A 27,995-nucleotide genomic window follows, 5' to 3' on the forward strand; every position below is an offset into this window, starting at 1 on the left:
AACTAAGGCAGTCCGCGACGGAGGAGGGAGTGAGGAACAAGGGGAAGAGCGAGTGCCGAGACCGGAGAGAGTGTGAATGGAGTCTGCCGAGGAGGAAAACGGCCCCAAGACCCTGAGCCGCGGCGCCCGGTGGCGGAGCGCGCCCCCTGCCGTCTCCGCCTCGCCGCCCGAGGGGGCGCAAAGGTCCTGTCCCGCCCGCGGCGCGGGGGGCTTGCGCCCTGGGCGGCCACGTCGTCTGCCCCAGGGGCCGGGGAGGGGACGTCAGGGGCAGGGAGGCACTCTGGGGGACTCGCCGGGAGTCCGATGGAGGGTAGCGGCCCGGGGCAGGGGCTCTGCGGTCGGGCCCCGCCGTCCACCCGCGCCCGTGCCCCTCGCTGCGCTGTCCTCGCGGCCGCCCCGCACTCGGTCCACGCCGGGGCCCACCTCCCAGTCCAAGCCCGGAGCTGGGTGGGCAGAGTAGGGGACGGGCTTGGTGGAGGGAGGGGCACCGGCCCGGCAGCTGCAACTGCCTTCTCGTCGGCCGCAAACTTTCACAAAGCGGCGTGTCCGGCCTCATCAATCTCCATTAATAATAGTTGGTTGGGCTGCGGGGGGCGGGCGGGGGTCCCGGGCCGGCCGGCCGGGCCGCTGGGAACGGGCTCTGCGGAGGGAGCGGGAGCCGGGCGCGGCGGCTGCGGGCGGAGGGAGGAAGTGAAGCGTAATTTGAGGAAGATGGATGAGTCCGGAGGGTGACACCCCCAGCCCGCCCGCCCGCCCGCCCCCTCCCTCCTTATGAGAGAGAGGGAGCGCGGCGCCGGAGCCACACTGCGCCGAGCCCGCGCCCCGCCGCCACCTCGGCCCGGGAGCCAGGGAGCGAGCCCCGCGTGTCCGCGCGGGGCGCCCGAGCCGCGGGGCGCACGGCGGCGCCCGGAGGGGAGCGCCCTGGGGCGGCCGCAGCTCCAGGCACCATGCAGAGAGCCGGAGGCGGGGGCGCCCCCGGGGGCAGCGGCGCGGGCAGCGGCGGCGGCCCGGGCACTGCCTTCTCCATCGACTCTCTGATCGGGCCGCCGCCGCCGCGCTCTGGCCACTTGCTCTATACTGGCTACCCCATGTTCATGCCCTACCGGCCGCTCGTGCTGCCGCAGGCGCTGGCCCCCGCACCCCTGCCCGCCGGCCTCCCGCCCCTCGCCCCGCTAGCCTCCTTCGCCGGCCGCCTCACCAACACTTTCTGCGCGGGGCTGGGCCAGGCCGTGCCCTCGATGGTGGCGCTGACCACCGCGCTGCCCAGCTTCGCGGAGCCGCCCGACGCCTTCTACGGGCCCCCGGAGCTCGCTGCCGCTGCCGCCGCCGCTGCCACTGCCGCCCGGAACAACCCCGAGCCGGGCGGCCGACGCCCGGAGGGCGGGCTGGAAGCCGAAGAGCTGCTGCCCGCCCGGGAGAAAGTGGCAGAGCCGCCACCGCCCCCGCCTGCGCACTTCTCAGAGACTTTCCCAAGTCTGCCGGGTAAGTGCTGGGGCCGATCAGGGCGCCGGGCGGGAGGCTCGTTCACCTGGAGACCCCAGACAGCAGCCTGCTCAGAATCTCGGCACCTGCCCGGAGCCCTGGAGTCCCAGACCCCCAGATGGCTGGTTCTGCGGAACCACCTCCAGTTCCGTTCCAAACACAGCACTTCTCTAGATCCAAGAACCAGACGCCCTGGTCTGTCTCCAGAGTGTCTGAAGCCTCGCCGAAGACTTCCCAGCACTCCCTTCCAGATCAGTGCCTTTCCTCCCGCGTGCTAGCCCTTGAGCCTTGGCTCCCCGTCTCCTTTTCAGAATCCCTTCATTTTTCTCCTCTGTCGGGAATAGAGAAGCTGGGAATATGGGATTCTTGGGGACACCAGCAAGACCCCTGGGTGAGGATATATCGGGCAGCTGTCAACTTACTAAGGGCTTCCAAGGAGGCGGTTGTATTGACCCCATATGGGCTCTGGAAACACAGGGGCAAAGGGACGGTATTGCAGTGATGCTGGCCATTTGTATGACCTATCTTCATCTTAGTTACAGAGGTCACTTCTGAATTGGCAGATTTAGAGCCAAGCCTTGAAGAACGAAGTTGGGGTCCTAAAGGGACGTTATCTAGCAGGGAGCCTACAGGGTTGACTGGGAGGCAGAGAGAGAGGCTAAAGGCTGGAATGAGTTGGATGTGGCCCAGAGGCCTGGAGTCCAGAATCCAGCAAAGATTCTGGAACCAGTGAGATTCAGCTAAGAGGTAATTCAGAAACACTGGATCCACCATAGGAGGATTCCCTCTCAGGAGAGGCGAGGTGTATTCAACTGAACCCTGTTTGGACTCAATCTGCTTGGAGCCTTCCTGCCTTCCTACTGATCCTTAACACCTAGAAGCTAGGAAAGCTTTTGCTGTCCAGAAGCAGACTCAGGTATGCTGAGATCCAAGGCTTTAACAAGTTGGTGGGTGGGCCCTGTTTAAGAAATCAGGGGCTGCATGCAAGTGTGGTGTTCCTGAAACTTCAAGTTCTTTAGCATCAGGATGTCTGCCTCTGCTTAACCATTCATCACATTCAGTTTAGCAGGTGGAAATGACCTCAGGAGGCCTGGGAGCTAACTCTAGTGGAGACAAGGAGTTCCAAGAGCACTTTTGTCCTTTACCAGGAGAGGGCAATTCTTGATGATAGGTTTCTGGGCCCTTCCTTGGAACTGTCCAAAGGGCTCATAACTCTTCCAGACCCTGAGGGCTGCTATAGAGTCTGTCTTCATCTTCTTTACCCCTTTAGCCCTGGGCATTTTGGCTTTGGTTATTCAGCTGTTGTTTATGTCACCTGGTTGGACCAGGATCCAGTGACTGAAGTCTGAGCAGCGTCCCCTAAGGAAGGTCAGAAGGAAATGATAGAGCAGCAGCTGGAAGGTGGGAGGGAATGTCCACAAGATGAAAGGGCTGGGAGTGGAGTAAATGAGGAGCAGCCGGCAGGGTGATGGGAAGAGGAAAGGATCGGTGGGATTCAGGAATAGGATAGTCCTAAGGCAGGAAAGAGAGCCAGGCAGGTCGTCAGAGGGATGGCTTTGGAGGCAGTCAGAGCTGGAGGAAGAACCAGACACCTGAGGAGGAGATGAGCTGAGAGGGAGGAGACAGGAAGTTACCCCCAGTGGAGGGGGTCTGGGGAGGAGTATCCCCAGACCAAGGGAGAGCAAGCAACTTGTCCTACTCTCCCAGGTTCCCCTCGGTTTTTATTTTGACCCATTTGTACAATGGGGACTCTTTTCTGAAGCAGATAGACTATCTGGCTGGAAAATTGGACATTGAGAGAGAGAAAGAGCAGAGGAAAAGGACAGAAGAGAAATACTGAGGAACAGAACAGAGGAGAGGACAAACAAATGAGCTGTACACCCCGATTCTCCAAGAGAGGACACGAGAAAGGAGAGGGGCCATGTATTGGAAGAGAGATGTACAAGGGGTTTCCAGCACTGGCTACCTGAAAAGGAAACAATATTTCCAGACCAGAAGTGCGTGCATGTGAAAGAGTTCTGTCTTGAGATGATTGAGAAGGAGCTAAATAAATACACTAGTAGGAAACAAGGAAAAGTTTCAACACTAGGAGTAATTTTCTAAAAGGGTTTTTCAATCCTGGGAGTGATGGGAAACTGGAATTTACGTAGAATGAGGAAAGAAAGATCTTCATCACCTGAGGAAAATATTGGGAGCAAAAAAGAGAGACGCTGTTCTTGGAGTAAAGACAAAGCGTTTCTTTGCTAAAGATGATGAGAAGGAGGCCTTACAGAGGAAGAATCTGAGAGGTGCTGCAGTGAAGGTAATCACTCTTATTGGGAAGAGATACACATGAAGGGTTTATAGTGGGGTCTGGGGGCAGAGCAGTAAGGAGAGGTTTCAGAAGGCACATTCTAAGAGGATGATGCGTGGGAGGGCTTATCCGTGACTGCGGCTTCCTACCCGTCTCAGTGTGGACTCTCCCAACTCCTCCCCGCCTCGCCACTCACGTTCACCTTCCCAGTCTTGAGTTTTCCCTAAAATAGTTGAGAAAAAACAAAAAGGCAATTCCAGAAAGGTTAGACATAAAATCAGCTTGGGGAGCAATGACACATGGCCCGTGCTGAAGATGAGGGGAAAGCAAATGCTCCATTCTGGGACTTGCATTGGAGTATTTAGTGTAAAGTACCACAGTGCTCTGCTCGAATCACACGGCCGAAGAGTTTGAAGAAGGAAATCTATTTTTAAAATGACCGAGGAGGAACTGTGGTCCTAGTGCGAATGGGTGACATTGGTCTGAAATGACTAATTCGCATTTGTCTAGTGTTCTGCAATTACTAGCCCTTTTAATGAAACTATAGTGAAGACAGGCCAATTTGGAGAATGATGAGTGAAGTTCTTTTTGTTGGGAGTTTAAAAGACTATTTCTAAAAATTTTGCTGAGGGTTGAGACAGAGACCACCCCACTAAAACTGATGAAGAAAACAGAACTTTGTTATGATTTGATGGCAGGGGTAGAAGCTGTATTAGCAGGCCAAAAGAAATAGTGTGTACAGAAGTAGTGGAGTAGAAAAGGACTGAGAATGGTACGTTGAAAGTAATTGTAGGTTTGGAGTGTGGGGGCAATGGGATATTTGGGGGACGTGTCTTAGTAGGAATGACCGAAAAGAATTTTTAATCAGTAGGAAAGGTTTAAAAGTACAAATCAACAGAGCTGCCCAGAGTCATGCTGTATAGCAAGCCATTTATGTAATTTAAATTTAAATAATTTTATTAGCCACATTCAAAAAGTAAAAAGAAATGGGTGAAATTAATTTTAATAATATATTTTATCCCAACATGTCCAAAATATTATTTCAGCATTAATCATACACAAAAAAAGAGATGTTTTATATCTTCTTTTCATGCTAAGTCTTTGAAATCCAGTGTTTATTTTCACAACATGTCAATTCAGACTATCCATGTTTCAGGTGGTCAGTAGCCTCACCATATTCAACATAACAAATCTCGAGAGTTGTAAGACCAGTCATGTGAACATATGGGGGACAGGGAGCTTTGAAACGGGCGGATAGTGAAGTCCTCAGTGTACTAGGAATACAGAAGGAGGAGAGCAGTAAGCCCTCAAAGGTAGGAGAAAAGAGAATTCTGCCTTGAATGAGGTGGGCAGGGATGATCTTGTTGTGTGTGAAGGTGTGTGTGAGCTCTGACTGGGGTTTTTGAAGCCGACTTGAAGATGAGGTGCAAGTACACATCACAGAGAGGACGAGTGAAGAGGATGCTGTGCGCTGGGCGAGTGGTGAAAAGAGCTGTCCGTCTGGGGAAATGCAGAAGAAAACTTTAAAGTGGAGGTGTCTTGAGCAATGATTCGTTCTGGGAGAAAAGGGTTGGATTGCCTGAAAACACAGTTAAGAGGTGAGGGGTGGCAGATACTCTATCTGTAACTGTTGGACCGGCGATAAGAATGCCATGAGAGACTGATACGAAGGATGATGCCAGTTTTGAGCATGGTGAAGAAAAGGACATTTGTAGTTGAGGTGGTATAGAAAAGAGTATGGGATGGGGCAAACCTGGGAGGTGGCAGTGGACGTTTTTTTAAAAAACTAAACAGAAAAAGATTTGCTAATTTCTGATTAGAGATTGGCAATAAGAACGGAAATCATGCAAGGAGACAAGGGAAATGTCCTAAGAGCTTAATGTTTGGGTGGTGATTGCTGTAAGCCAAGCACCTGGCTGTGGCGAGAGAGCATCTTAGATGGCCATCCGTTAATTTCCAGGTAGGTGTCCACTGTGACTGTCAGGATACACTTACTCACGAGAGAAAAACAGGAAATGATAATGTAGCACAGATCAGAGACTTTGGTTGCTGGAAACAGGAGGGAGATTTTTCTTGGGGGTGATGGAGAGTATATCTTCCTGGAAATTTTGAGGAAAAGCATACAGGGAGTGTGTTTGCTCCCTAGACATTTACAGAAAGGCCAACGTTGCACTAACTTGCTGTGATCGAAGGATCACTTGTTTAAAAGTCGTGACACATGTCGGTTTCAGGTCTCAACTTTGTCGCTCACTAGCTGGACGGTTTCGGCAAGCCTCTTCAATTCAGGGAACATTTATTGTGTGTCTGTTATGGGCTTAGTATTGTTGGACACTACAGGAGATTCAAAGTCTTACAACCTCCTTAGGCTTCAGTTTCCCCACCTGTAACATAAAAGTTTTAGTTCAGATCATTTTTATTGTTCCTTTCAATTTCATAGAACAAAAGGTTATTTTTCTAGCCTCAGTGTTTAATGTCGAGCTGTTAACATGGACTCCACAGGCCTCTTATGAGTGGATCTGTTAATTATGGATGGAAGAAAATTACATCTTTATTTCTACTAACTTCTAACTAAAATTAGGCATTTCCTTTAATTACAAAGGTTGTCCAGAAACCATAGCAGTTTTGGCAGTGTCTGGGATTTTTGTCACCAATAGAATTCACAGATATTTTCATAGACATTTACAATCTTTGGTGAGACCTTGTTGATTGATGAATCAGTAAAGAAGCATAAATAATTATATCTCAATTCACTTAAAGTATTTGATAACTATTGTACACCACTGGCTTGAAATGTAATCCTGTATGTTTTATGTTACACACGTAAGAGCGTTATTCTAAGCAGGACTTCATAGGCTTTATCAGGCTGCCACAGAGCTCATGGCACAAAAAGGGTTAAGAACCCTGGTTGAAAGAGAGAGGAAGATCTCAGAAATGACAGGAGGAAAATTTTATTGAGAAGATGGGAGTAGGGTGTGGAGATGCCTTGTAGCACAGGGAAGGTGACACTTGGGAGACTTGGGAGACAGGAGGCGCTCTGCAGTGGCATATGTAAATACGGAGAGGTGGACTGTAGATGGTTGGTTCCTATACTCAGAGTGATGGGTGTTCTATGCTGGCAGTAACGGGAGACAGGCAGCAGTTGGAATAATGAGGGGGAAATATTTTAACTGGAAAGAAGGAGGAATATAATATTATCAACAAAGTACGCTTCACTGAGAGTAATGTTACAATGGGAAGCTATAGGCAAGGATTTTGCCTCAGAAATAACAGGGAAAGAAGGAACTAAAATGGATTGGGAATTAGGAAATAGCAATGAGAGAAGCAGTGGAGTAGATGTACACACAGAGAGAAGCTTACATAGAAATGATGAGGAGAGTTTGGTGGGAGAGAACTTTTACCCAGAGGGAGCCGGAAATGCCCCCGGGCTGGGGTGGGAGAGAGGAAACCCCGCATCTGAACCAGCAGAAAGAACAGAGCCATCTGTGAAGGTGGTGGTGCCTGTGGCTGCAGTGGCAATGGTAAGGACAAAAGAGGTCTGGATTGGGAGTAACAGAGAAGCGGGTGGGGCTCTTCATTGGTGATATGATCATGCTGGGAGAAAGTCCTAGTTTAGAGACACTAATTGGGAGAGCGACGGGGCAACAAGATGAACTTGATGTGATGGCGAGTGACCCTCACGAGTTGAGTTAAGTAGCAGTAGGAAGAGACACCACCGCAGTCGTGGAGGGTGTCTTCCCTCCCGTCCCATCGCAGCAAGTAAAGGAACCATCTTCCAGCGATGAAACGAACAGTCTGTGTTAGAAGCAGAGGGTGGGGGCTGCCGGGACTAACAGACTAGGGTTACAAGGAAAGAGCAGTCTGTGAAAAATGAGGGTGGGAGAAACAGGAAAATGCTTCTGAACTGAGGGTAACGGGAGATGGTTTCTTGACTGTGAATTACGGAGGAAGTGGTATGAAAACAGAAGCATTGGCCACAACAGGACTCTGTCTCGGGAGCAGCGGGAAGAGACATGAGGCAGAGGTGTAGCAGGAGGAAGGAAGGTGAGCGTGTCCCGAGGGGGAAGGTAAGAGGTGCTTTGTGCTGGAAAGGGTGATGCCCGCGGTGCAAAGGCGCACAGGTCTGGGCCAGACCACACCTCTGGGTCTCAGCCTCCTCATCAGTACAACTAAGGGTTGGAATTAGGGTATCTCTAAGGTCACTTCCAGCTCCAGCTGTACAATTCTGTTTTTTGTCTGTAAAGATACCTTTGTTAATGAATTATTTCCTTAAAAAAAAAAAAAGGCATCCTGAGTGGAGGGACTGGGGAGAGATTCTGCAGTGCTCAGCGCTGAGTTGCCCGGCTAGCTGAGCGGAGGAGGCAGGCGGGCCTGGAGACGCACATCTGGAGGTGAAATCAGGGCTGGGCTTTAGAATAGAAAAGGCTGTGTCTCTGGGATGGGGCGGTGCTGCCGAGCAGTGGCCATGTAGGGTGTCATGCTGAATGAGGGAGACGTCTGATTGGGGGGAGGAGCAGATCTTCTTTAGGCCGGAAAGACTAGGGGTCAGTTGAGACCGATGTGGCCTGGCGAGGAAGCAGTGCCCTCCAGGGGATGAGGAGGACAGAAGCTGTGCTGTGAATCCGTTCCTGGTCTTCTGAATTAATTCTCCACGTGCTGCGCTGTTTATGATTGAGTGACCGTGGAGCTCAGTCTCTTTTCCACTTGGTGGTAACAGAGAGGTGTGGTGTAGCCCAGAGGGACGACGTCTGGACACAGACCTCGGCCCCACCCTTTTCTGTGATCTGCAGCAAAATGCTGACCTCTGTGTCTCCGTTCTTTCACCAGTAAACTAAGGGCAACAGGACTTACCTCCCAGAGTTAAGGATTGAATGAGGAGATAACTGTCCAGCATCCTAAAGGAATAGGTGTAAGAAGTTACCAGTGCCGCCATGGACTGGAGAGGATGGGGAGCTCTCCTGGGCATCAAGCTGGGAAAGACCTCTTTACTAGGAATTATGAGAGGTGACACTCTCTATACTGAAAAAGACACACGTCTCCGGGAGTGGTGCTGGAAGCAGTGCTGTGCTCCGGGATCTGTCTACAGCGGGGCTGCCAGGCAAGAACACGGTGGGAATCTAATAAGGGTAGATTTCATGTTTTGGTTCTGGCTCTTTCTCCCTCCTTTCGGTTTTCCTGTCTCACATGTTGGTGAGACTCTGCTCAGTGGACTCTGCTGTGCCCCACGGGGCCTGGCCTTCCTTTCTCCCCATTAAAATAAACAAGCCCCCCCCACCCGAAGAAGAAAACAAACAAACAAACAAAAAGCCTCTCCTTTTTTCCTTCATCAGAATTCCTATCCCCTAGTGTGTCTGATCTCAGTTCAGTTGTTAGGATTAAGTAATTCACACTCAGATGGATTAAAGAGGTCTTTTTAAAGTCCAAATGAATTTCAAACTTGTGGAATTTTCAGTGGTGTTATTATGAATAATTTGAGGGATGACCTACCTGGGTTTCTTCCCACCTTTCTGGCAAAATTGTCTTGGGTGGGAGAGTTGCGGGAGCACGGCGGAGAGGCTTGCTTTCCCTGGAGTCATGCGATTATTGTCACTTCCAGTTATAGCATCGTAGGTAGTCAGAACGCTCTGGGTTGCCAGTGACAGTAGCTCAGCTCTAATTTAAGCTAAAATGGACATTTATTGATTCACGTGACTGTGAAGCACAGGAGCAGATCCAGAAATGCAAACAGTGTGGTCTGGTCTTTTCTTCTTGTTCTGAATCTGACTCCTCTGTCTGCCTTTGCCTCTTTGTCTCCTCCCCAGAGGCGAGGGGAGGGCAGGAGCACAGCAAGTCTCAGTTTTATAATCCCAGGCTGGTACCCCGGCAGAGTGTGTGTGTGTGTGTGTGTGTGTGTGTGTGTGTGTGTATATATATCTCACCCTAGGGTGACCAGTTAACTAGCTGAGTCAAGTCCCAGGGGGATGGGATGTGCGGTTGGTCAGGTCCAGGTCACCTTCCTGTGCAGTCGTGAAGCTGGGGGAATGGAATTGACAGCCCCTCCGGCCTGGGCAGGTGATGCGGCACAGTGCCCCAGGGAAGGGGTGCTGAGAGAGGTCAGAAGAGGGCAGGGATGCTGGGCAGACAGAAACAAACCTCAATCCGGTGTCTGCCTCAACCAGGAAGGAAGCAGAGAAGGTGCCTTTCGCTCCCTTTCAGTATTAGCGGGGAAAGCCTCCTCCCTGGCCGGACAAGCAGCCCTTGCAGTGGTGCAGGCTGGGAGTGAAGCGCTGAGGAGAGTTCCGTCGTGCGGCAGGTGGAGAGAGACGAAGATGGGAGAAAAACGTCTCTCCTTCAATTCCTGTACAAGAGAAAGCCGTCCCTGAGGATGAGAGAGCCTACTGTATGTTAGAAGCTAGAGAAAATTGATATTAAATCCGTTCCCATAATTGGGCAATATTATTTTTTAAGTGAGAAAATACATTTCTGAGTAAAAGATACGCTGACTGGTAAGATGACATCATACAAACAGATAATGACAGAAAAGATAGAGAGATCTGGTGGGCAAGTCTTCTTGGGGAATGATGGGAGAAACAGCCTGATCTGGGGAGTGAGGCCTCCCCAGTGGCAGCTGTAAGAATCCTCTCTAAGAGTGTTAAGGGAAGATGTTAATGACTAGGCTAGAGGTCTGGGGGGGTAAGTGAAAGGAATGAGGGCTCCACTAAAGCTGGATTTGATGGGAAGGTCTTTTATCTGATGAGGCATCTGGGAAGGACTTCGACTTCATGTGGTGGGGAGGAGAAGATATTTTACTGCAAAGGACGGAAAGCACATTGGCTGGAGGTTTAGGAGCCCAGGATTCCAGACATGGCTCTGTCCTAGCTGTGTGACATGGGGGTGATTTAATCATTTAACCTCCCATTACTACTAATAATAGGTCAACTCTACTCCAGTGAGTTGCTTGAAGATGAAATAGTAAGTGTGAAAGTGTTTGGGAAAGTTAAAGGTCATACAGGAGTGCCATGGAGGGAGCTCTGAGCTCGGGGTGGTGGCGAAATTGCTGTGAACTTACGAAGGTGGCAGTGAGGCAGAGCAAATTCTCATGTTGATTTGGAGTAGAGAATGCTGGAGAGCCGGGGCAAAGTGGAGAGAGAGAGACTGAAAATGGATTTTCCTTATTGGACCGAAAGTTATAGAAGGAGCAGTAGCATCATGGGGGCATGAAGTTAACGGGGATGAAAAACAAGTTGAAAGTGAGCTAGTTGCTCTAAAAGGTGAAAGAAAGTACTGTCTCCAAAAAGAACAGAGAAATAATTCTGTACCGGCATGATGATAAAATGAGGATAGAAATGAGGGTGCCGGCCAGCCTGGGTGTTTCCCTGCCTTTTGACCCCACCCAAATTGGGTCTGCATTTGGGAAGCTGAGCAATTGTCCTGGGAGTGGTTTGGGGAGTGTGAGGGTCATTTTTTTTTAAATGGAGGGACTGGGGATTGAACCCAGGACCTTGTGCACGCTAAGCACGCTCTCTACCACTGAGCTATCCCCTCCTGACCCCAGTCATTTTTTAAATGGAGGGAAGAGAACTGAGAACTGAGCGTGATGGGGAGGGGCTTCTCCTGAGTGAAGACTAAAGCCTGTTGATCTTATACAAACTAGAACAGAGCAGGGTGGATGAGTGACAGCACGGAGGCTCTGTGAGTCCTCCTCACTGGGGGTCTGCAGTGGTCCTCCACTCCCCGGGTGTTTTCCACTCCACGACCCGGGCCCGTCGTCCTTGGTGACTGCCGCCGCAGACCCCCTCTCTCGATTGTGTGAGTCTGGTGTGGTTTATTCTTTCTACTGGAGAACACCTGCCGTGGATTCCTTGGCCTCTGATTTCTTCCACAGTCTGACCTGACTCAATAACAAGTTAGGGCTTCTCTTCCTCTTATAAGGTAGGCCCCACGCAGGGGCACCTCTGCAGCCTGAGTGCTGCTCTCGGGTGGGAATAATGCCCCTGGCCTGGACTCCCCAGTCATCATGGTTCGAACCCTGTGATGGCTGCTTCTCAGGATAATGGCATCTGCCAGCAGAGTTCACGTGAACCCCGAATGTTTCCTACTAACCGGTCTGCCCCACAGTGGTTTCCCCTGGGTAGATAGCCCAGGTTTCCACAGACTCTAGACGTACCCACAGGGAACAAGCTGAAAACACTGTACTCTTCTATTTCCAGTGGTGTCATTGTCACACGCAAAGGACAGACCTTTCTGTTTGGCCTACCTACCTTGCACAAACTATTTCCAATTAAAATTTTTTCCTTTTGCTAAAAATTATTCTCATCCAGATTATTATTTCCCACGTAAAATTTTCAGTGATGTTTTGTTGATCAATTTTTTTGTCCGTATCAGTCAGTTATAGAATCTGCAGTTAGACATTGACTTTTATGGACATAATATCTACCAGATCCAATTATTCTAAACCAAGTAGAATTTTTATCAACAAGGTGTGCTTCTGTCAATTTTAGTCCAAACCCCATTTTTCCATGTGTAATTTTTGTATATTTACTATTAATATTCATTATGAATTGGATAAAGAAAATAGTTTGCATTTTCCCAGCTAATTCATGAGGAGGTAGTAAAGCTGTTTCAGGCTCGCCACTCTGTCAGGGACTGCACCACGGTACCGCTCATCCAAACCTCCCAGGTGTGTCTCCATCACTTTGGGTGCTGCATTCTGAACTGCTCCGTCTGCTGGTGGAGCAAAGAGCAAACAGCAGGGCCAAAATGTTTTGCTTTGCTCCAAATGCATCAGTGTTTAGGGCAAAAAAGGTAGGGGTTTTTTTGTTTGTTTTAAGCTTTTTACTCTTTTATTCCCCTGATGTTTTCCCCTATTTTTCTGTTTTCTGTTTTTTTTCTATTTTTTTCTATTTTCAGCCCTTTCCGTTTCTTTGATTTGTCATTTAATTCTCCTGCCCCTGTGTCTGCCCTTCTCTCCTGCCCCAGCCCTCTTCCTGCCCTCTTTGCCTTTCCTTCTCTCTCCCTCCTCCGGCTCTCTCGCTGTCCCAGGCCCTCTCCTCTGAGAGCCGAGCTGTGTTTCCCGCCTCGGTTGCTTTCTTTTCTTCCCCGCCCCCATCTCCTTACACGAGTTGCGTATCAGACCCCTCAATGTCATGGTTATAAAGGTTCAGAAAGAAACCCTTGCCCCTGCCACTCAGGACCCCACTGGGATCAAGTAGCCAAGAGAGGCTGTGAACCGCGGCTCCTTGGATGGCTTTAAAAGCGGCCCTGAGGGTGGCCCGCTGCCGTGGGCTTGATTTTATGGGATCTGTCTGAAGACAGAGGGATGGATGACATGATCTCAGGAGGGCCCTGCCAGATCAAGGAACCTGGGAACCTCATCTCAATCATCATCAATTTAGATTTATTGGTCACCCCCTGAGTGCTTGGAGCTGTGCTAAATGATTTCATCTTTCAAGCCATGAAATCCAGTCTCTGCCTTAAAGCAGCTGTTTAAAATATTGTAATCTTGGGCTGAGTTTTTACATGCTATTGTTATTCTTTCTGTTATTATTTCCTGAAAACCATCTTTTAAACATTAGACATTAAAAGTTAGAGGATTTAATATCAATGGGGGGATTGCTCTTGATTTCTTTTTGCGTAAGAGCCTGTACACTCCCACTGCAGACGGGCTCCTCTCCAGCAAACGTGAGCTCAGAGGACATGCTGAAAAGTGGGTGGAACAATATTCATGGAGGGGGTGTCTTGTACCCGTAGCTGGGATGTGGGGAGCAGGGTGGAGGGGGTACTCTAGGAGAGGCCTGAGAAGGGAAGGACAGAGATGGAGAGTGAGAAAGCGCTTGGGAACAGTTTCATTTAGTCAACAAATATGTATTGAGCGCCTACTCTGTGCAGGTAATTTTCCAGATGCTGAAGATACAGCTGTAAAGACATATTAAAAATCTGTACCTTCGTGATGCTTATATTCTAATAGGAAGGGACAGTCAACACAATAAAAGAATAAAGTTGGTGACGTGTAATATAGCAACAAATAAAGCAGAGAAGGGAGACAGGGAGTACTGGGAGTTTTAATTTTAAAAAGGATGATCAGGGAAGGTCTCGCTGATAAAGTAAAGACCTGAAGGAAATAGAGAATGAGCCAGTGCAAAAACCTAGGTGAAGAATTTAGTATTCTAAACAGAAAGAAGAATGATCTAGGGGAGGGGCAGGGGACCAGAGTGTGAAGGGCAGAAGCAGGGAAACCAGTTTGGAGGAAATGTCAACGAGCCAGGTAAGAGATGAGGGTGACTGAGGCTCACTGGACACAGAGAAGGTGGTGAGAAGTCAGGGTCTGGGTGTATTTTCAAGGCAGCGTCACTGCCAAGATTGGCTGGTGGCTGGGCATGGGTGGTGAGAGAGAGTGAAGGTTTGGTTTGAACACAGGGAGGATGGAGTTACCGTTAACTGAGATGGGAAAGACATGGGTTCAGATGGGGAGGGGCTGTCTTGGGAGGAAGATGGGGAGTTCAGTCTGGGAAATGTTAAGCTTGAGTTCCAGGGAAGTGGAAAACAGTGTGGGGAAGGGCCCTGAAGGAGATGAAAGGGGAAACTAAGGACATGAATCTTGCTGAAATTAAACAGGCTTCGGCTGGGGATGAGACTGGGGAGAAAGCCCGGGGTAAGTGAGGCGGGCGTCGTGAGGAGCACGTCGTCCGTGGACAGGCTGTTTCTCCACGGACAGGTCGCGGAGCTGGGTGCTGGTGCGGCTTGGGTGAGCCGTGGGAGGGAACGGGGACCAGCTGCTGGTGGAGAGCAGTGAGCAGGAACAGCATCAGAGGTGGAGGTCCAGGTGAGGCTGAACTAGGCTGTGCCACGTGGGTTTGAGAAGGTGAGATAAAGAATGAAGCACTCCCAGAAGAAAAGGAAGGGGCCCGGGCTTAAAAATACCCATGAGGTGTGCAAACACTGATTGAGATGGAGGTGGGTGATCTGGACACGGGCTGAATTCTGGCCTCTAAGGAAATGTTCTTGAGGAAACTGAGCAAGTGTAGACTGCATCAGTGAGGGGAAAGGACAACTCTGGGGACAGGGAAGGGACTTGAAAGCTACTGGGCTGGTCCTGGAGGCCCAGGGAAGTTCTTGCTGTCGCGCAGGCAGATAGACAGGGGTTAGGGAGGAGAGCCAGCTAAGCTCTGAGCGTTGGAATGTGGTCTAGACACACACACCCCTTCACTTTGGGTTGTATTCTCAGCCTCGGAATGCGCTTGTGTACGTGGGATATGTGTTGATATAGATGCACCCCCACATTTACGAAGTCCCCCCAGCTTTACACAGTGAACTCTCTTGGTAAGTTGCTGACTGTTCAGTTTGCGGATTATTCATTTTCTCTTGCTCTTTCATCGGTTGGTTTTCTTTTGACTTTTGTTCTACTGCTTATTGGTCCTTTGGGCAGAAAACAAGGGAGTTTGTAGAACTCAAACACAGAAATATTTATACTGCATTATTCGTTGCAGTTCTGACCAAAATGTCAATAGATAAGAAGATTAGAACCAATGGTTGAATTGAATTTTAGAATTATATTTGGATTAAAATGTCTCTATGCCTGTGATTACAAATAGTAAACCACTGAGTCACAGTTTCTCCTTTCCCATTTTCCTCTCTGTCTTTACCTTTGCTGCACGTCTTTTTTTAAAACCTGTAGTCAGTTTACAGTGTTGTGTCAATTTCCAGTGTACAGCATAATAGTTCAGTCACACATATACATACATGTATTCATTTTCAGATTCTTTTTCATATAGGTTATTACAAGATATTGAATATAGTTCCCTGTGCTGTATACTATAAACTTGTTATCTATTTTATATATAGTATATATCTATTTTATATTATATATAAATATACCACATCTTTTTATCCAGTCATCTGTCCATGGACATTTAGGTTGTTTCCATGTCTTGGCTATTGTATATAGCGCTGCTATGAACATTGGGGTGCTTGTGTCTTTTCAAATTAGAGTTTTCACCAGATATAAACCCAGGAGTAGCATTGCTGGATCATAGGGTAAGTCTATTTTTAGTTTTTTAAGGAACTTCTATACTGTTTTCCATAGTGGCTGCACCAAATTACATTCCCACCAACAATGTATGTTCTTCAGGATTCTGAACTTGAGCAGAAAGCAGCTGTTTGTGCTTCTCAGAGGGCAAGTGGAAAAGAGATGATGTCTTTTTAAAACTGAGTAGAAGGGTGGACAGGGTCCTGGGATGCTAAGTAATTGGATGCTAAGTAATTGGAAGAAAACTCTGGCCACTGGTAAGGTGGCATATGGCTGGGGGCGCTCCCTGTTCTGGTCTGGTTATGGGGAATTGGAAAGGTAGGGTGTGGAAACCTTTGACTCTTGGACCCAGATTGAGGATAAGATTTCTTGGACCCAGATTGCAGGAGAGGGTGAGGTGGGAGATCAGATGACCCTGAAGTTTCCATCTGGAAATGAGACTCTTAAGATTCCAGGGAAGAGAGAAGGGAGACAGAATAGGGGTTAGCCCTGTCTCCTCCCACTGGGCAAGTGAGGAGTCCTGGGAGAAAAACAGAGGCCGCAGCCACAGCCGCAGCCTCCCCTTCTGTCCTGCAAGTCACTGCTCCTGCACAGTGCACCCCAGCCTATAGCAGCTGAAAGGGGCCTAAGCCAGGTTCCACTCTGCTTCATTCTGGGACCTGCAGCTGGCATGGTCTGGCTTTGGAGGGGTGGTGAATGAGTGGAAAGCCCTCGGTCTGAGTTTGGAGAAAAGCTGGGATGCTAGTGGGTAGCAAGACGAGCTTGGGGGGAGACTCGAGGGGTCACGGTCCTGGGGGCAGTGCTCTTTTGATAGATGCCTATTGCCTCCCCCACTTTGCCGTAGTGAAGTCTGTGCTGGTTAATACCTTTCTTCCCATTTCTTTGTCTTCCCGAACCTCTTCCCCACCCCCCACCCCGGATGTGTCCCCTCCCTCCCCATCTCATCCCCTCCACATCCCGTCCGTATCTCCCTGCTGTCCCTGCTGTGTGCTGTCCACGCCTGGCCATGCGCCGCCTCCAACCTGTCTGCCTTCTCCTCGCCTTTGCCTTCCCCGTCTGTCGGTTCTCACTCCCCACAGCAGAGGGGAAGGTGTACAGCTCAGACGAGGAGAAGCTGGAGGCACCAGCGGGAGACCCGGCAGGCAGCGAGCAGGAGGAAGAGGGCTCGGGCGGTGACAGCGAGGACGACGGCTTCCTGGACAGTTCTGCGGGGGGGCCCGGGGCCCTCCTGGGACCTAAACCAAAGCTGAAGGGAAGCCTGGGGACTGGAGCTGAAGAGGGGGCACCGGCGGCAGCATCAGGAGTCACAGCTCCTGGGGGCAAAAGCCGGCGGCGCCGCACCGCCTTCACCAGCGAGCAGCTTTTGGAATTGGAAAAGGAGTTTCACTGCAAGAAGTACCTGAGCTTGACCGAGCGCTCCCAGATCGCTCACGCCCTCAAGCTCAGCGAGGTGCAGGTCAAGATCTGGTTTCAGAATCGCCGGGCCAAGTGGAAGCGCATCAAGGCTGGCAACGTGAGCAGCCGCTCCGGGGAGCCTGTCAGAAACCCCAAGATTGTCGTGCCCATCCCTGTGCACGTCAACAGGTTTGCTGTGCGGAGCCAGCACCAACAGATGGAGCAGGGGGCCCGGCCCTGAGCGGCCCCCAAGGACCTTGAAGGCCAAGGACTTCCTGAGTCTGCTCCGAGACTGGGGTAGGGTCTGGGGACCAGTGGAGCTACCACTGTGGTTCTGCCCTCGGCTGGGGCTCTGTTGGCAGTGACTGTGGCTCTGGGGGTGCTCTCTGGGCAACCTTAGCTGAGGGCACTTGGCCTTAAGCCCATTCCAGAGACAACCCCCCCACCCCGGACTGGAGGATTCAGAGTTAACTGGGCTTAGGTTCTCAGGAGCTGCTGGGACCGAGGTGGGCTCCTGGGCAGGGACCGGGTTCTTAAATGCCCAGGACCTGAGAGGTTCCTGGCTAATGCCCTGGAGTCACTTCTGCCAGGGGCAGGAGGAATCTGGGTGATACCGAGCCAAGCTGACCGCAGCTCCTTATTTATTTTGTGTAAAGTTTGTATATATGGAGCTCTCCATCCCTGTCTGTCTGCACCCCTGAGAGGGACTGGGAAAGCTGTGTTTCCTGGATCCTCAGCCAGAGTTTAGTTCCATCTTGCTGCCCTAGGGTGGGCTCCATCTTGCCTGTCTTTAGTCCAAGGACACGCAAACAAACAAGGTGGAACTGTCACTAGCCTCCTTAGAAACCTTTCAGCACTCGCCACCTCCTCTGTGTAATCTACCTCCACTCTGTCCTTCCCCGCTCCGGGCACTGCCCGCCGTTCACGCCTCCAGACCTCGTGCTCCTAACCGGCACTTCTTTTCTCTTCACCATTAAACAGGCAAGCTTCTGCACCTCTGCTTTCTGCTCTTTGGAAGAGTTGGCAGACTTCAGGATAGAGGATTCACTCTCTTTTGTATCATGAGGGGAAATGAAGTACTTGACCCTAGGTTAGCAGGGGGGGTCCAGGTTATCAGTCCTGTCGGGGACCAGGGCAGGCTGGGGGCTCAGCCGCCTCACCTGTGAGCCTGTGAGTAAGTCCTTTTCTGTGCAGAGGACGCAGCAGCTTAGTCCATCCCTGACACTCTGATATTGCAGACATGAGGGTCAAAGACCCATTTCCAGGTCTCTGTTCTTACAGTATTAATTGTAATGCCCTCCCACCCCACCTCACCCCACTGCACCGTTTACAAAGCCTAGGATCGCACATCCTCTTCTGTTATAGAATGAGATTGGTTGAAAGGGCCCACTGCAAAGTGGATGAGGCAGGAATGAATCTGTGATGGTTCTGGAAGGGTGTGTGCTGTGGGAGATAAGCTACGGAAATAGGAATTAGAGGCTTTGGGGCTGGAGTTCTGTGAGCAGATTAAGGAACAGCATTTGTAGTGGAGGGTCAACATGGGGGACACGCGGCTTTAGGGGCACTTGCAAGAAACAGAGCAGACCGAGCTGGAAATGAGACCAACTAAAGCTGTTGGCCGCCCCCACCCGCTTCAGGGCCGGACTCCCCTCCTGCACCACCTGTAGGGCCGGGCCGCACAGACATACCTACGCTGGCATCAGGAGGCAGAGAATTCTTACAGAAACCAGCTGAAGGTGGTATCCTGGTTAACGGGGCTTCTGGGGAAGAAACATGGCCCACGTTGATTTAAGAGGAGAGCTGGAACAGAACATAGCCATCGAGGAAAACAATAGGCTGAGTGAGGCAAGGTCAGAGAAGGGAGGGGGGCACAGCCCAGGCCAGTCCTGGCAGAGCTCCTCGCCTAAGCTAGAGGGCAGATTGCTGCTGGTCCCGACTCCTGGAAGGGCAGACCAGGACACTTGGCAGCTCTTTCCTCCTAGGTGGTTTTGGCCACCAAACAGGATAAAACCTGGAGCCATGACCGGTCGCTAGCGACTGTCAGTTCCCCAGCTGGGACACACAGGTCCAGGGCCTTCTCTATCTTTTGGCTAAATTTCTGCAAGGCCTGAGAATCAGGCTTAAAACAAAAACAAAAACATAGCCCAGCCCAACCCCATTCCTGGTTTAGACTGCACTGTCCCCCACACAGGCCAACTTCATGGTGAGAGTCTTTGTAGGGAAGAAGCCAAGCAAAGGTCAAGGATCACAGGAGCTGTTGTCATTTTGTTATCAGGAACTTGTGTCTACAAGTCTAGGACTGGAGCAGAGGCCCTCTGGCTCTGCCCCCAGGGAGGGAAGGGGGACAGGGAGGAGAACTAGCAAACCCAAGGCCCTGATCGGCCGTTTTTTCCCTGAATTTACCTCTGAAGCCTCCTAAACTGTAGCAGGCAGTATTCAGCCACTCAAGCTGCTGCTTTTCCTTAGGGAACATGGAGGTGAGGCTTGCTAGCGTCTTTTGAGCCTAGGAACTCATCTTTATACACACCCCAGCTCATCTCTGTTCTGCCCTTATCTTTAGTTAGGCTATTATCAGCCTTGCAAAAGGGGCTGTGGATCAAGAAAATAAAATCTGGTTTCCTCTCTCAGTAGCGGAACGTGGTTAATTTACCTCCCCGACAGGCCAGTGCCCGTGCAAAGCACCAGACCCGCACCCTGCACCCAGGGGCCACCAGCAGAGCAGCTCCAGGACGGGGAGTGGCTGGCTCAGAGAGCGGGGGCCCTAACTTAGCAAGTCCTCACCCTTCAAGAACAGGTACAGAGGGGTTTTTCCCAGGTCTTCCTTCTAGATAACTAAGGGAGAGTCAGGGGAAAAGCAGACACTCTGGATTCTGCCTCCAGTTTGGAAAGAGGTTGTGGGAGTCGAGGGGGCTGTTCTGCCATCAGTGACCTACCTCCTTCCTGTTTCTCAAAAGCCAAGCCTAGGCCCGAGTGCCAAGGGAAGCACTGCCCTCCCTGGTAAACATCTAGCCACTCAGATGGCTGGATGGTGTCACTCCCTGTACGTCTGGCCGTATGGCTTGTTCCCAGACACTAGGGAGGGGCTTGGTGCGTCTGCCCTCTCTCTCTGGGTGAACTCTGGGCAGTACAGGGTGTGGCATGAGGTTAGCAGCTGAATATGGAGAATAAGGAGACCAGCGGAGATGCTCTGGTGACAGGGGCGGGGGAGCAGCAGGAGCTTCCAGGAGGAAACACGGAGCTCTCTCTCTCCTGGGGTCGGGGTTCACTGCCGGCGCTGCTGACAAAGTCAACTGCAGCCCAGCAAGAAAGGCCTGAAAGAAATGCACGTAGGGGGCGAGGGGACACTACTGGGGCCTCAGGTGAGCATAGGGGGCAGAAAACCCTAAGCACCGCAGAAGGTGAGAAGGCAGCGACAGGGAGGGGGACGACGGGGTGCTCCTGGAAGGGCAGGGAGGCAAATGGGGAGAACGAGGCCGCACGCAGTCTGGTTTATTGGCTCATCACACACACACCAAGTATGTACACAAACATAAATATTCCAATGTACACATTTACATGGGACTCGCAGGTCACCCCCCGACCTCTGCCCCACCCCAGGCTCCGCTTTAGGCGAAGGCCTGCAGGGGCTGGCACTAGAAGGTAGGACTCTGGAGGAGGGCGAGGTCCTGCTCCCCTCTCCTCACAGTACCTCCAAAGGGTCCTGTCCCTCTTCTGCGGCACCGGAGGACAGGGGGCCAAGCACCTCCAATCCCTCTGCTGCAGCGCAAATCCCAGGCGTTGCCTCTGACCTCTCAGTCCCTCCTGTGGAGCTCTTCTGACTCTTCCTGTCCTCCACATCCCTGCTTCTCAGTCTCTGTGTCTGTTTCCCCCCAGTGCCCGTGGGAAGGTGGGGCCCCCGGCCCTGCAGTCCTTCTGGCCCCCGTGCCCTCTTCCTGGGCCTTACAGGAGGCTAGGGCTTCGGTGCAGCTCGGCGGAGGCGCTGGTGCCGTTGGCGGGCTCTCTGCCGGGGGCAGGGGCTAAGCTGCAGCCCTCCCCGGGGCAGCCGTGCTGGATCAGGATGTCCGCACACTCCTGGCTGCCAGCCCGGCGAGCGTAGGCCAGTGGGGTCAGGCCCCGGGCGTCCCGGCTCCTCACGTCCACCCCGTACTGCGGGAGAGAGCACATTTTCATAGTTGGCGTGACGTGGCAGGAAAGGTGTGGGTTCTCAGGGAGAAAAAGGGGAGTCAGAGGAGCCTGCCAGGCTGGGGCAGGGAAGGCAAGGAGGGAGCCTGTGACTCACCCAGATGAGCAGCTGTGTGAAGACGACGTTGGCCATGGCACTGGAGAGATGCAGGGCCGTCCGCCCGTCCCCGTCCCCGTAGGTCTCATTCACCTCCTCCTTGGACCCATGGGCCAAAAGCATCACCAGCAGCCGCAGGTCGTCCTCCACCACGGCCCGGAGCAGCTGCTGCCCCAGCGGCACGTCCGAGCTCGGCAGCGGGGCCAGGAAGAGCTTCTGCTCGTACTTGGCCCGGATCCAGCGCTCCTTCTCCTCCCTGCAACCACAGGTCCATCAGGGCGTGAGCCAGACCGAGGAAGGCCCAAGGCAAGGCGCAGGGCCGGGAGGGTGGTCAGGAAGCGACAGCAGCGCCCGAGGAGGGCAGGGAGAACAGAAAGTGCTGGAGCCCAGACTAGCCTGAGAAACCAGGGCACTCATGGGGCAGGGGCGAGGAAGGAGGGTGGAAGAGGCTTCTGAAGAACTCGGAGGGAAGCCCGCAGGGGCAGTGGGGATGTGGGGGGCGGGGGGGAGTGGGCAGGAAGGTTCCAGGCAGGGCTCTCCTGTGGCAGCTTATCTGGCCCTACAGGAACAAAGGCAGCGGGGGCCTGTCCTGGGGGCCCACGCACCACCCTATCTACCGCCCATTCTCCCCATCTCAGAGCTCAGGCCGGGCCTTCGCACCGCAGAGCGATAGGGCCCTGCGCATGCGCCTCCTGCTGGCCCCCTGACCCGCTGATAACGGCTCAGAAAGGGCCCGTTGTTGTGAGGCGCCTGAGTGACAGGGAGGGGGAGGGGAACCCAAGGGGCCAACTGCCACGCAGAGCAACGGCAAGTTTTAACCCTTCTCTCACTGTCATGGCCACTGGGCCCCATCCTCAGTCCCCTCACCTGCAGGCGTCGGGCCCTGGCTTCGCATAGCCGTCCAGGGCCCCCTCCCAGACACTGTTGGCCAAGGCGTTGCCCATCGCGGTCATGACGGCCAGCAGCTCAGGCGGCCAGTCATCGAGGTCGAGGGAGCGCACCCGCGACAGGTGAGCCCCCAGATGCCGGTGGGTCCCCGAGCACTCGATGCACATCAGGGCGCCCAGGTTCAGGCTGGCCCAGTCTGGGTCTAGGTGAGGAGAGGAGGCCAGGTAAAGCCCTGGGCAGCCAGAGTGAGACCACCAGGAAAGTCCTCCCGCCCTCTGTTCTTTCCCAGCCTCCTAGAAGCCTCACGCAGTGTTCTCTAAGCCACCCCCAAACCCTGGCTCCACCGGCCCGGCACTCACTGGGGGCGTCGCAGTCAATACAGAAGCTGTTGCCCCGAACAGTGCGGACGGCCTGCACGGCCAGAGCTGCATTCTGGTTCCCGAGTCGAGTCTGCCTCGGGCGGAGAGACGGGGGTGGCTGGTCAGTCACGAGGCCAACGTGGGGTCCTGCCCCACCCAGCCTCCGTGCCAACCTTGTCCTTGGCGCTGCGGCAGCCCTGCAGGCTGGCGAGGATCTGGGCCTGCACGCTCTGCACCCACAGCTCCCGCTCCTCCGCCGTCGATGCCTCGAAGTGCCACGTCTGCCCAGTGAGGGACACCACCACAAACTCGAACGACTCCTCTGCCTCTGTGGGGGACAGGGACACATACCACTGTCAGGTGGCACCTGTCAGCCCACACATCCAGGGACGTGCCACTGCCACAAGTCCGTCCATTCCCCTGCCTTCCTGGCACTCATCTCCCCTGGCTCCGGCCTTGTGGACCACGCTCTCCTGACAGGTTGCAAAGGGGCAGGGGAAGGGGGACTTGGAGAGCAGCATGGAGCCCTCCAGCCTCCATCATAGCCACCTGTGGAGCCTGGGTAAGAAACGTGGGGATGCAAGATTTTGGCATCCCCGGCACTGCCAGGACGGGTCTGGAAATCAGAGGGAGAAAAGCAGGGCAGAGGACCTGGAGAAGGATGTGACGGGGCACTAGGAGGCAGTGCTGGGAGGGGGAGGCGGGTGTGGGCACCATCCGTACATGTCAGCTGCAGCCGCCTCATTTTGCAGCTCATTAAACCCAATATTCCTGACGGCGTCAGCGTGGGGCTCCTGGGAGCCAGCCCCTCCCCCACTCCCCTGGCACAGGCAGGCGGGGCGGGCCAGTGGATGGGGAGGGGCAGGGAGGTTTTCTCCGCAAACTACCTCAGATGTGTGAGCAGACAGGGACCTGAGGACATCTGCAGTGACAGCACTGGGGGCCCCACTGTGACCCCAAGCGATGTGGGAAAGCGGTTCCAAGCTCTGCTGCCCCAGGCCCCCAGAAGACAGCCACACGAATCCCATTCCCCACGGTCACCGCCCCTTAGGTGAGCAACTCCTAACAGCGTGGGTGTGTCACGGGGCGAAGAGACAGGGGCCTGTGGGGACGCCCCAGGGTGAGCCGGAGGCGAAGGCCTGAGCCGAGTTCTGCCAGGCCGGCCTCGCACCTCGCGACACTGACAGCCCCAGGAAGTCCTCCTGCTGGGCTCCTGCTCTAAGGCACCCTTAGACACTGTCTTCGTAGAAAGTTCCTTTCTTTCCACAGGCCCCACCCTTCCACCTCACCTGGCTGTCAGTCTCTCAACTACAGAAGCGTGACCGGCTGTGGGGCTCAGGTGCCTGGTACAGGCGGCCCCCATGCCGTGAACGCTAAGCGCCGCTGCGTGCTCAGAGGTCGGCCGCAAAAGGTGGCTCTCTCCCATCGAGATGATCTCCCACCCACACCCCTAACCCTGACGATCAGAGCAGCAACCAGAAACTACGCGTCGACACAGGTAAAACTTAGGAGCAAAGCGACCCCAACCACCGAGAAGAGGCAGATTTTGAACATACTTTGGGGAGAATCAGAGAAGCAGGATTATGAGAAGGGTCCTACAGAACAACGTCCGAGGAGCTGGAGCTCCTCAGTCTAAAGACGACTGAAAGACTCCCCAAACGCACACACCAGTTAAGCGTCTGTTTTGCGCCCAGCACGCACTCCACTCCACGGTGATGCGAGAGACACAGAAAACGTAGGCCCCGCCCACAGTCTTGGAAGAGTGACTGGGGCAGCAGCCTGCTGCCTTTAACCTTCTATAAGAAAAGCAGCTCAGATTTTAACAGGAAGGGTTGAAGGTAGGCAGAAAAAAGAGCTTTACTAAGCTACCAGGTCTAAATGACCAAAACTTGTAGAGCTGCTTTTATTGGAAATTGTTATTAGAAAGCGCTTAACCTAATACAGAAAAAAGGGTGTTACTCTCGGGCACTATCCCCAAGCCCCACTGCCCACCTCCTGTGCCCCGGTCTCCCTCTGGGTCCCCCTAACCTTCAGCAGCACTGCTGGGGCCGTCTGGTCGGGGGGTCCCGGTGCTCTTTTTCCTCCGGTGCTTCTTCCGGTTGGAGTGGGGAGATGGGGGAGGCTCTAGCTTGGGGCTGGAACTGAGCACCTCAGCTGGGCCACTGGCTGGTGAGGGAGAGGGGGAGACGTGTGGGAAGAGGGGAGGGGGCCGAGCACACGTCCTGCCTGTGCTGTGGGAGCTCCACCCGGAACTGCCGCTGGGCCGCCCCGGGGGAGACTCCTACCCTCGCCCCGCCTGGGAGGGGTCTGACCAGCAAGTCCCAATCCCAAGGCTTCCCCAGCCCTGGAGGAAGAGAAGGTGGGGAGGACAGTGGAGGAAGCTCAGGCAGAGCAGCATAAAGGCACGGAGGAAACGGTGGCTTCTGCAGCCTGGAGGGGTGGAAGGCGGCCCAGGGAACTCACAGGGAGCTGGAGCCCCAGCAGCTCCGCACCAAATTTATCCTCAATCACACTCCCCGCTCCTCACAATTAATAGCAGAATTAGAAACAATCAGGGAGCTGCCTAATTACTGTCAATTAGAGCGCGCTAATCAAGCTCCGTCTCCCACACCCCGCCCGGCGCTCAGCACTAAATGTCAAACTTCATTAGAGGCAGACACGCTCCCTCCCTCCCTGCCTTACTCTCTCCAGACTCAACACCCCAGCACAGGCCGCAGGGTTGGTGACCCCGGGCAGGGCCCCAGCTCCCCTTCTCAGGCCCTCCACCAGCACTGCCCCCAGGGGGGCTGGGGCTGGGACCGGGGTGGGCAGATGCCCTGTGCCACGGGCACCCAGCTCCTTCCCGCTGGCCGTGCTCAGGCCAGGATTTGTGCTTCTCTACCGGGATGGGGGCCTGGGAAGGGTCTCTGGGAGGCAAATCAGGGAGAAGAGTTACTGCCCGGCTGCCCAGCAGGTAGCAGGAGGGCCAGGGGAGCAGCAGGTGTGCCTGGTTCCCGGGAGTCTCCAACCTCTTACACCCACACTCAGGAGCGCAGAGCTGCAGGTGGGATCTGTGGCCCAAGGGCTGGGACATGGGTGAGAGTGTGGAGAGGATGGGTGTGTGTGAGTGGAGGTGCTTGCAGAAGAGGGAAGAGATAAGGGGGAAGAAGTCGATGTGAGCAAGGTACAAAAAGCCACATAGGGAAGAAGACGAGAGAGGAAGGAGAGCAGGAGGCTGGGAGGGAGAGGGAAGGGCGGGTGGGGCCTCAGCCTTTCCCGGGAGGCAGCGTTGGGGTGAGGAGGCCCTTCTCTGGACAACCCCCAGCCCTGATCAGTCTACAGGGACCCCCTCTCCAAGCGGGCAAGTCGCTGCTTTCGGAACTCGTTTAAGGCCCCCAGCCTCCGACCTCCCTACTCAGCCGCTTCCCTGTCACCCCCGTGGTGAGGCTGATGAGCTGGCTGCGCGGGGGGCTGATGGGGAGGCGGGAGCGCCACCAGCGCTGCCTGGGGACAGCAGTGGGCGGGCAAAGAAGCTGCAGAGGGAGGGTCTCAAGCGCCAGCCGCTGGCAAGGGCCTGGGGAGAGCAGAGGGGTAGCTGGAGAAGGGACAGCAAGCAGACTCTGCCAGTCCACCTGGAGGGCTCCGCCGGGCCCCTCTCCCCACTCTTTGCGGCTTAACTGGGTCCTGCGTACCTGGGGACAGGGCAGCGGCCTCGCTCCACTGGTCGGTGCTGGACACGGAGCAGGAGCGCTGGTGCAGCCCCTCTGGGCGCTGGCCGGCCCAGGCCGGGCTGCTGGCCGAGTGGGGGGCACCTGGGTGGGGGGGAAGGGTCAGACTGGGCGGGGAGGCTTTCCTGGAAGCGCGGCTGTGACTGTGGGCAGTTTGAGAAATTCCAGCTGGATACTGACCAAAAACGAGGGGTTCACCAGGTACTGAGCCAGGCTCGCTGGAGAACCAGAGGCCTCACACGAGCCCTCCAGGGCCCTCCATGCCCAGTTCCAGGCTTCACACCCCTCCTCTCTCCAGGAACACAAAGGTACCTGCCCAAGTCCCCTCCCAGGGAGCCGGAGCTGGAAGTAGGGGGAGTGGGGCTGACTCCCCCATCCCTGCCCTGCTCCTCCTCTGCTCTCCCCAGCCCCACCCCTCCTGGTCAGGCCTTGCACCCCACATGCCAGTCCCCAAATGCCGTTTGCTTTGCCTCAGCTTTGCTGCCATTCTGACGAGAAATGTGTATCAGATTCAAGTAATTATGTCTAATTAGTATTAGTAATTATCCTGTTGGGCTGGGGAAAATTAATCTTTCGTTTCCCATCAGGGAGGAACAGCAGAGCCAGGGGAACCAAAGGCCCCGGGAGCGCCAAGGCCGGGGCAGCGGGTCCAGCAGTGCGCCCCCATCCCAGGCACCAAGCCACCCGTGGGGAGACTGTGGGAACAGCCTCAGGGCCTCGGAGCCGGACTTGGGAGACTACGCTGCCCTTTCACCTCGGTCAACCCAAGACAGGCTGGGGCCTGAGGCCAGAAGGCCATGGCCCAGAGAGGTCTGAGGACCTGGGGGCACACCGGGCGGGTCTGAACTGCGAGTGGAGGAGCTGGCCAGGTGCTGAGGGTCAGGAACGGGGCAGAGGTGGGGCCTGGAGCTGGACAAAGCCAGAGGGACCTGCCCTGCAAGCACAGGGGTCAAGTTCCTGGAAGCCCAGGAACAGGAGGCTCTGAGCTGAAGCCACTAGGTGGTAAAGGAACAGGACACACATCCAAACGCTCTGGGGACAGTGCAGCACCGAAAGGTGGGGGCAAAGTTTGTGTTTCTCGTGTATCTGTCATGACACCCAAGGCAGGACCAGACACACAGCAAGTGCTTCTTAACACACGTGTGGCACCAAGACTGCCAGCCAGTCCACCCTGGTCCAGCCCCTTCCAGGCAACACGCTGATGCTCCCTCTCCAGAATCCTGCCCTTCCCACTCTGCCTAACAGGACCCTGCAAACTTGGCCTTTCTCAGGTGCCCTCCCAGGAAACCTTCCAGGGAGCAGCCTCGGTTCCTAACTTCTCAGACACTGCTTCTTGCCACCCCTTGCCAGCTTCCATCTCCTGGGTTCCAGATCTTACTCCCCCCTCATCCCCAGCCTCACCCAAAGACATCACAGGCCCAACTTCCTCCCCAAGTCCCCCAACCCAAAACCCCGAGGGAGGGCAAGTGCTTTCCCTTTTCTTTGTTAATTCTCCCCTCATTACGCCTGCAATCCCACAATCAGTGTGCACTGTAATTGTCGAATTTGATGCTAATGATTAATGAATTAAACATGGAGCCATCAATTAGTC

The 27,995-nt window shown here is 53.9% G+C and overlaps 2 protein-coding genes across 16 annotated transcripts in view; one reads left to right on the forward strand and one right to left on the reverse strand.

The window, feature by feature from the left end:
* Positions 1-801: 801 nt before the first annotated feature.
* On the forward strand, positions 802-27,989 carry GBX1 (gastrulation brain homeobox 1). 7 transcript variants are annotated; one of them, XR_012074143.1, is made up of 3 exons: positions 23,019-24,195; positions 26,606-26,712; positions 26,992-27,989. XR_012074143.1 is itself a non-coding variant. In XM_006211303.3 (2 exons), the coding sequence occupies exons 1-2, from the start codon at positions 948-950 to the stop codon at positions 17,410-17,412; spliced, it is 1,092 nt and encodes a 363-aa protein (XP_006211365.2). In that variant the 5' UTR covers positions 802-947; the 3' UTR covers positions 17,413-18,333. The 7 variants fall into 7 exon arrangements, 2 of the variants coding, with proteins under 2 accessions (XP_006211365.2, XP_072820273.1); XR_012074142.1 differs by having other exon boundaries at positions 23,019-23,748; positions 23,967-24,195; positions 26,606-27,989; XR_012074145.1 differs by having other exon boundaries at positions 23,019-23,259; positions 23,602-24,195; positions 26,606-27,989.
* AGAP3 (ArfGAP with GTPase domain, ankyrin repeat and PH domain 3) overlaps positions 20,644-27,995 on the reverse strand; it is a 54,133-nt gene continuing 46,781 nt past the window's right edge. For 5 of the 9 annotated variants that reach the window (XM_072964166.1, XM_072964167.1, XM_072964163.1 and 2 more), the window contains 7 exons: positions 26,369-26,488; positions 24,726-24,863; positions 22,871-23,025; positions 22,698-22,788; positions 22,318-22,540; positions 21,451-21,706; positions 20,644-21,317 (listed from right to left, as the gene is read on the reverse strand). In XM_072964166.1, coding sequence (XP_072820267.1) covers positions 21,111-21,317; positions 21,451-21,706; positions 22,318-22,540; positions 22,698-22,788; positions 22,871-23,025; positions 24,726-24,863; positions 26,369-26,488 — 1,190 coding nt within the window. In that variant the 3' untranslated portion in view covers positions 20,644-21,110. The remainder of the gene's footprint in view (positions 21,318-21,450; positions 21,707-22,317; positions 22,541-22,697; positions 22,789-22,870; positions 23,026-24,725; positions 24,864-26,368; positions 26,489-27,995) is intronic. The other 4 variants (XM_072964168.1, XM_072964165.1, XM_072964164.1 and 1 more) reach the window with 2 other exon arrangements.

This window comes from Vicugna pacos, chromosome 7, assembly GCF_048564905.1.
Source record: "Vicugna pacos chromosome 7, VicPac4, whole genome shotgun sequence".
NCBI lineage: Eukaryota > Metazoa > Chordata > Mammalia > Artiodactyla > Camelidae > Vicugna > Vicugna pacos.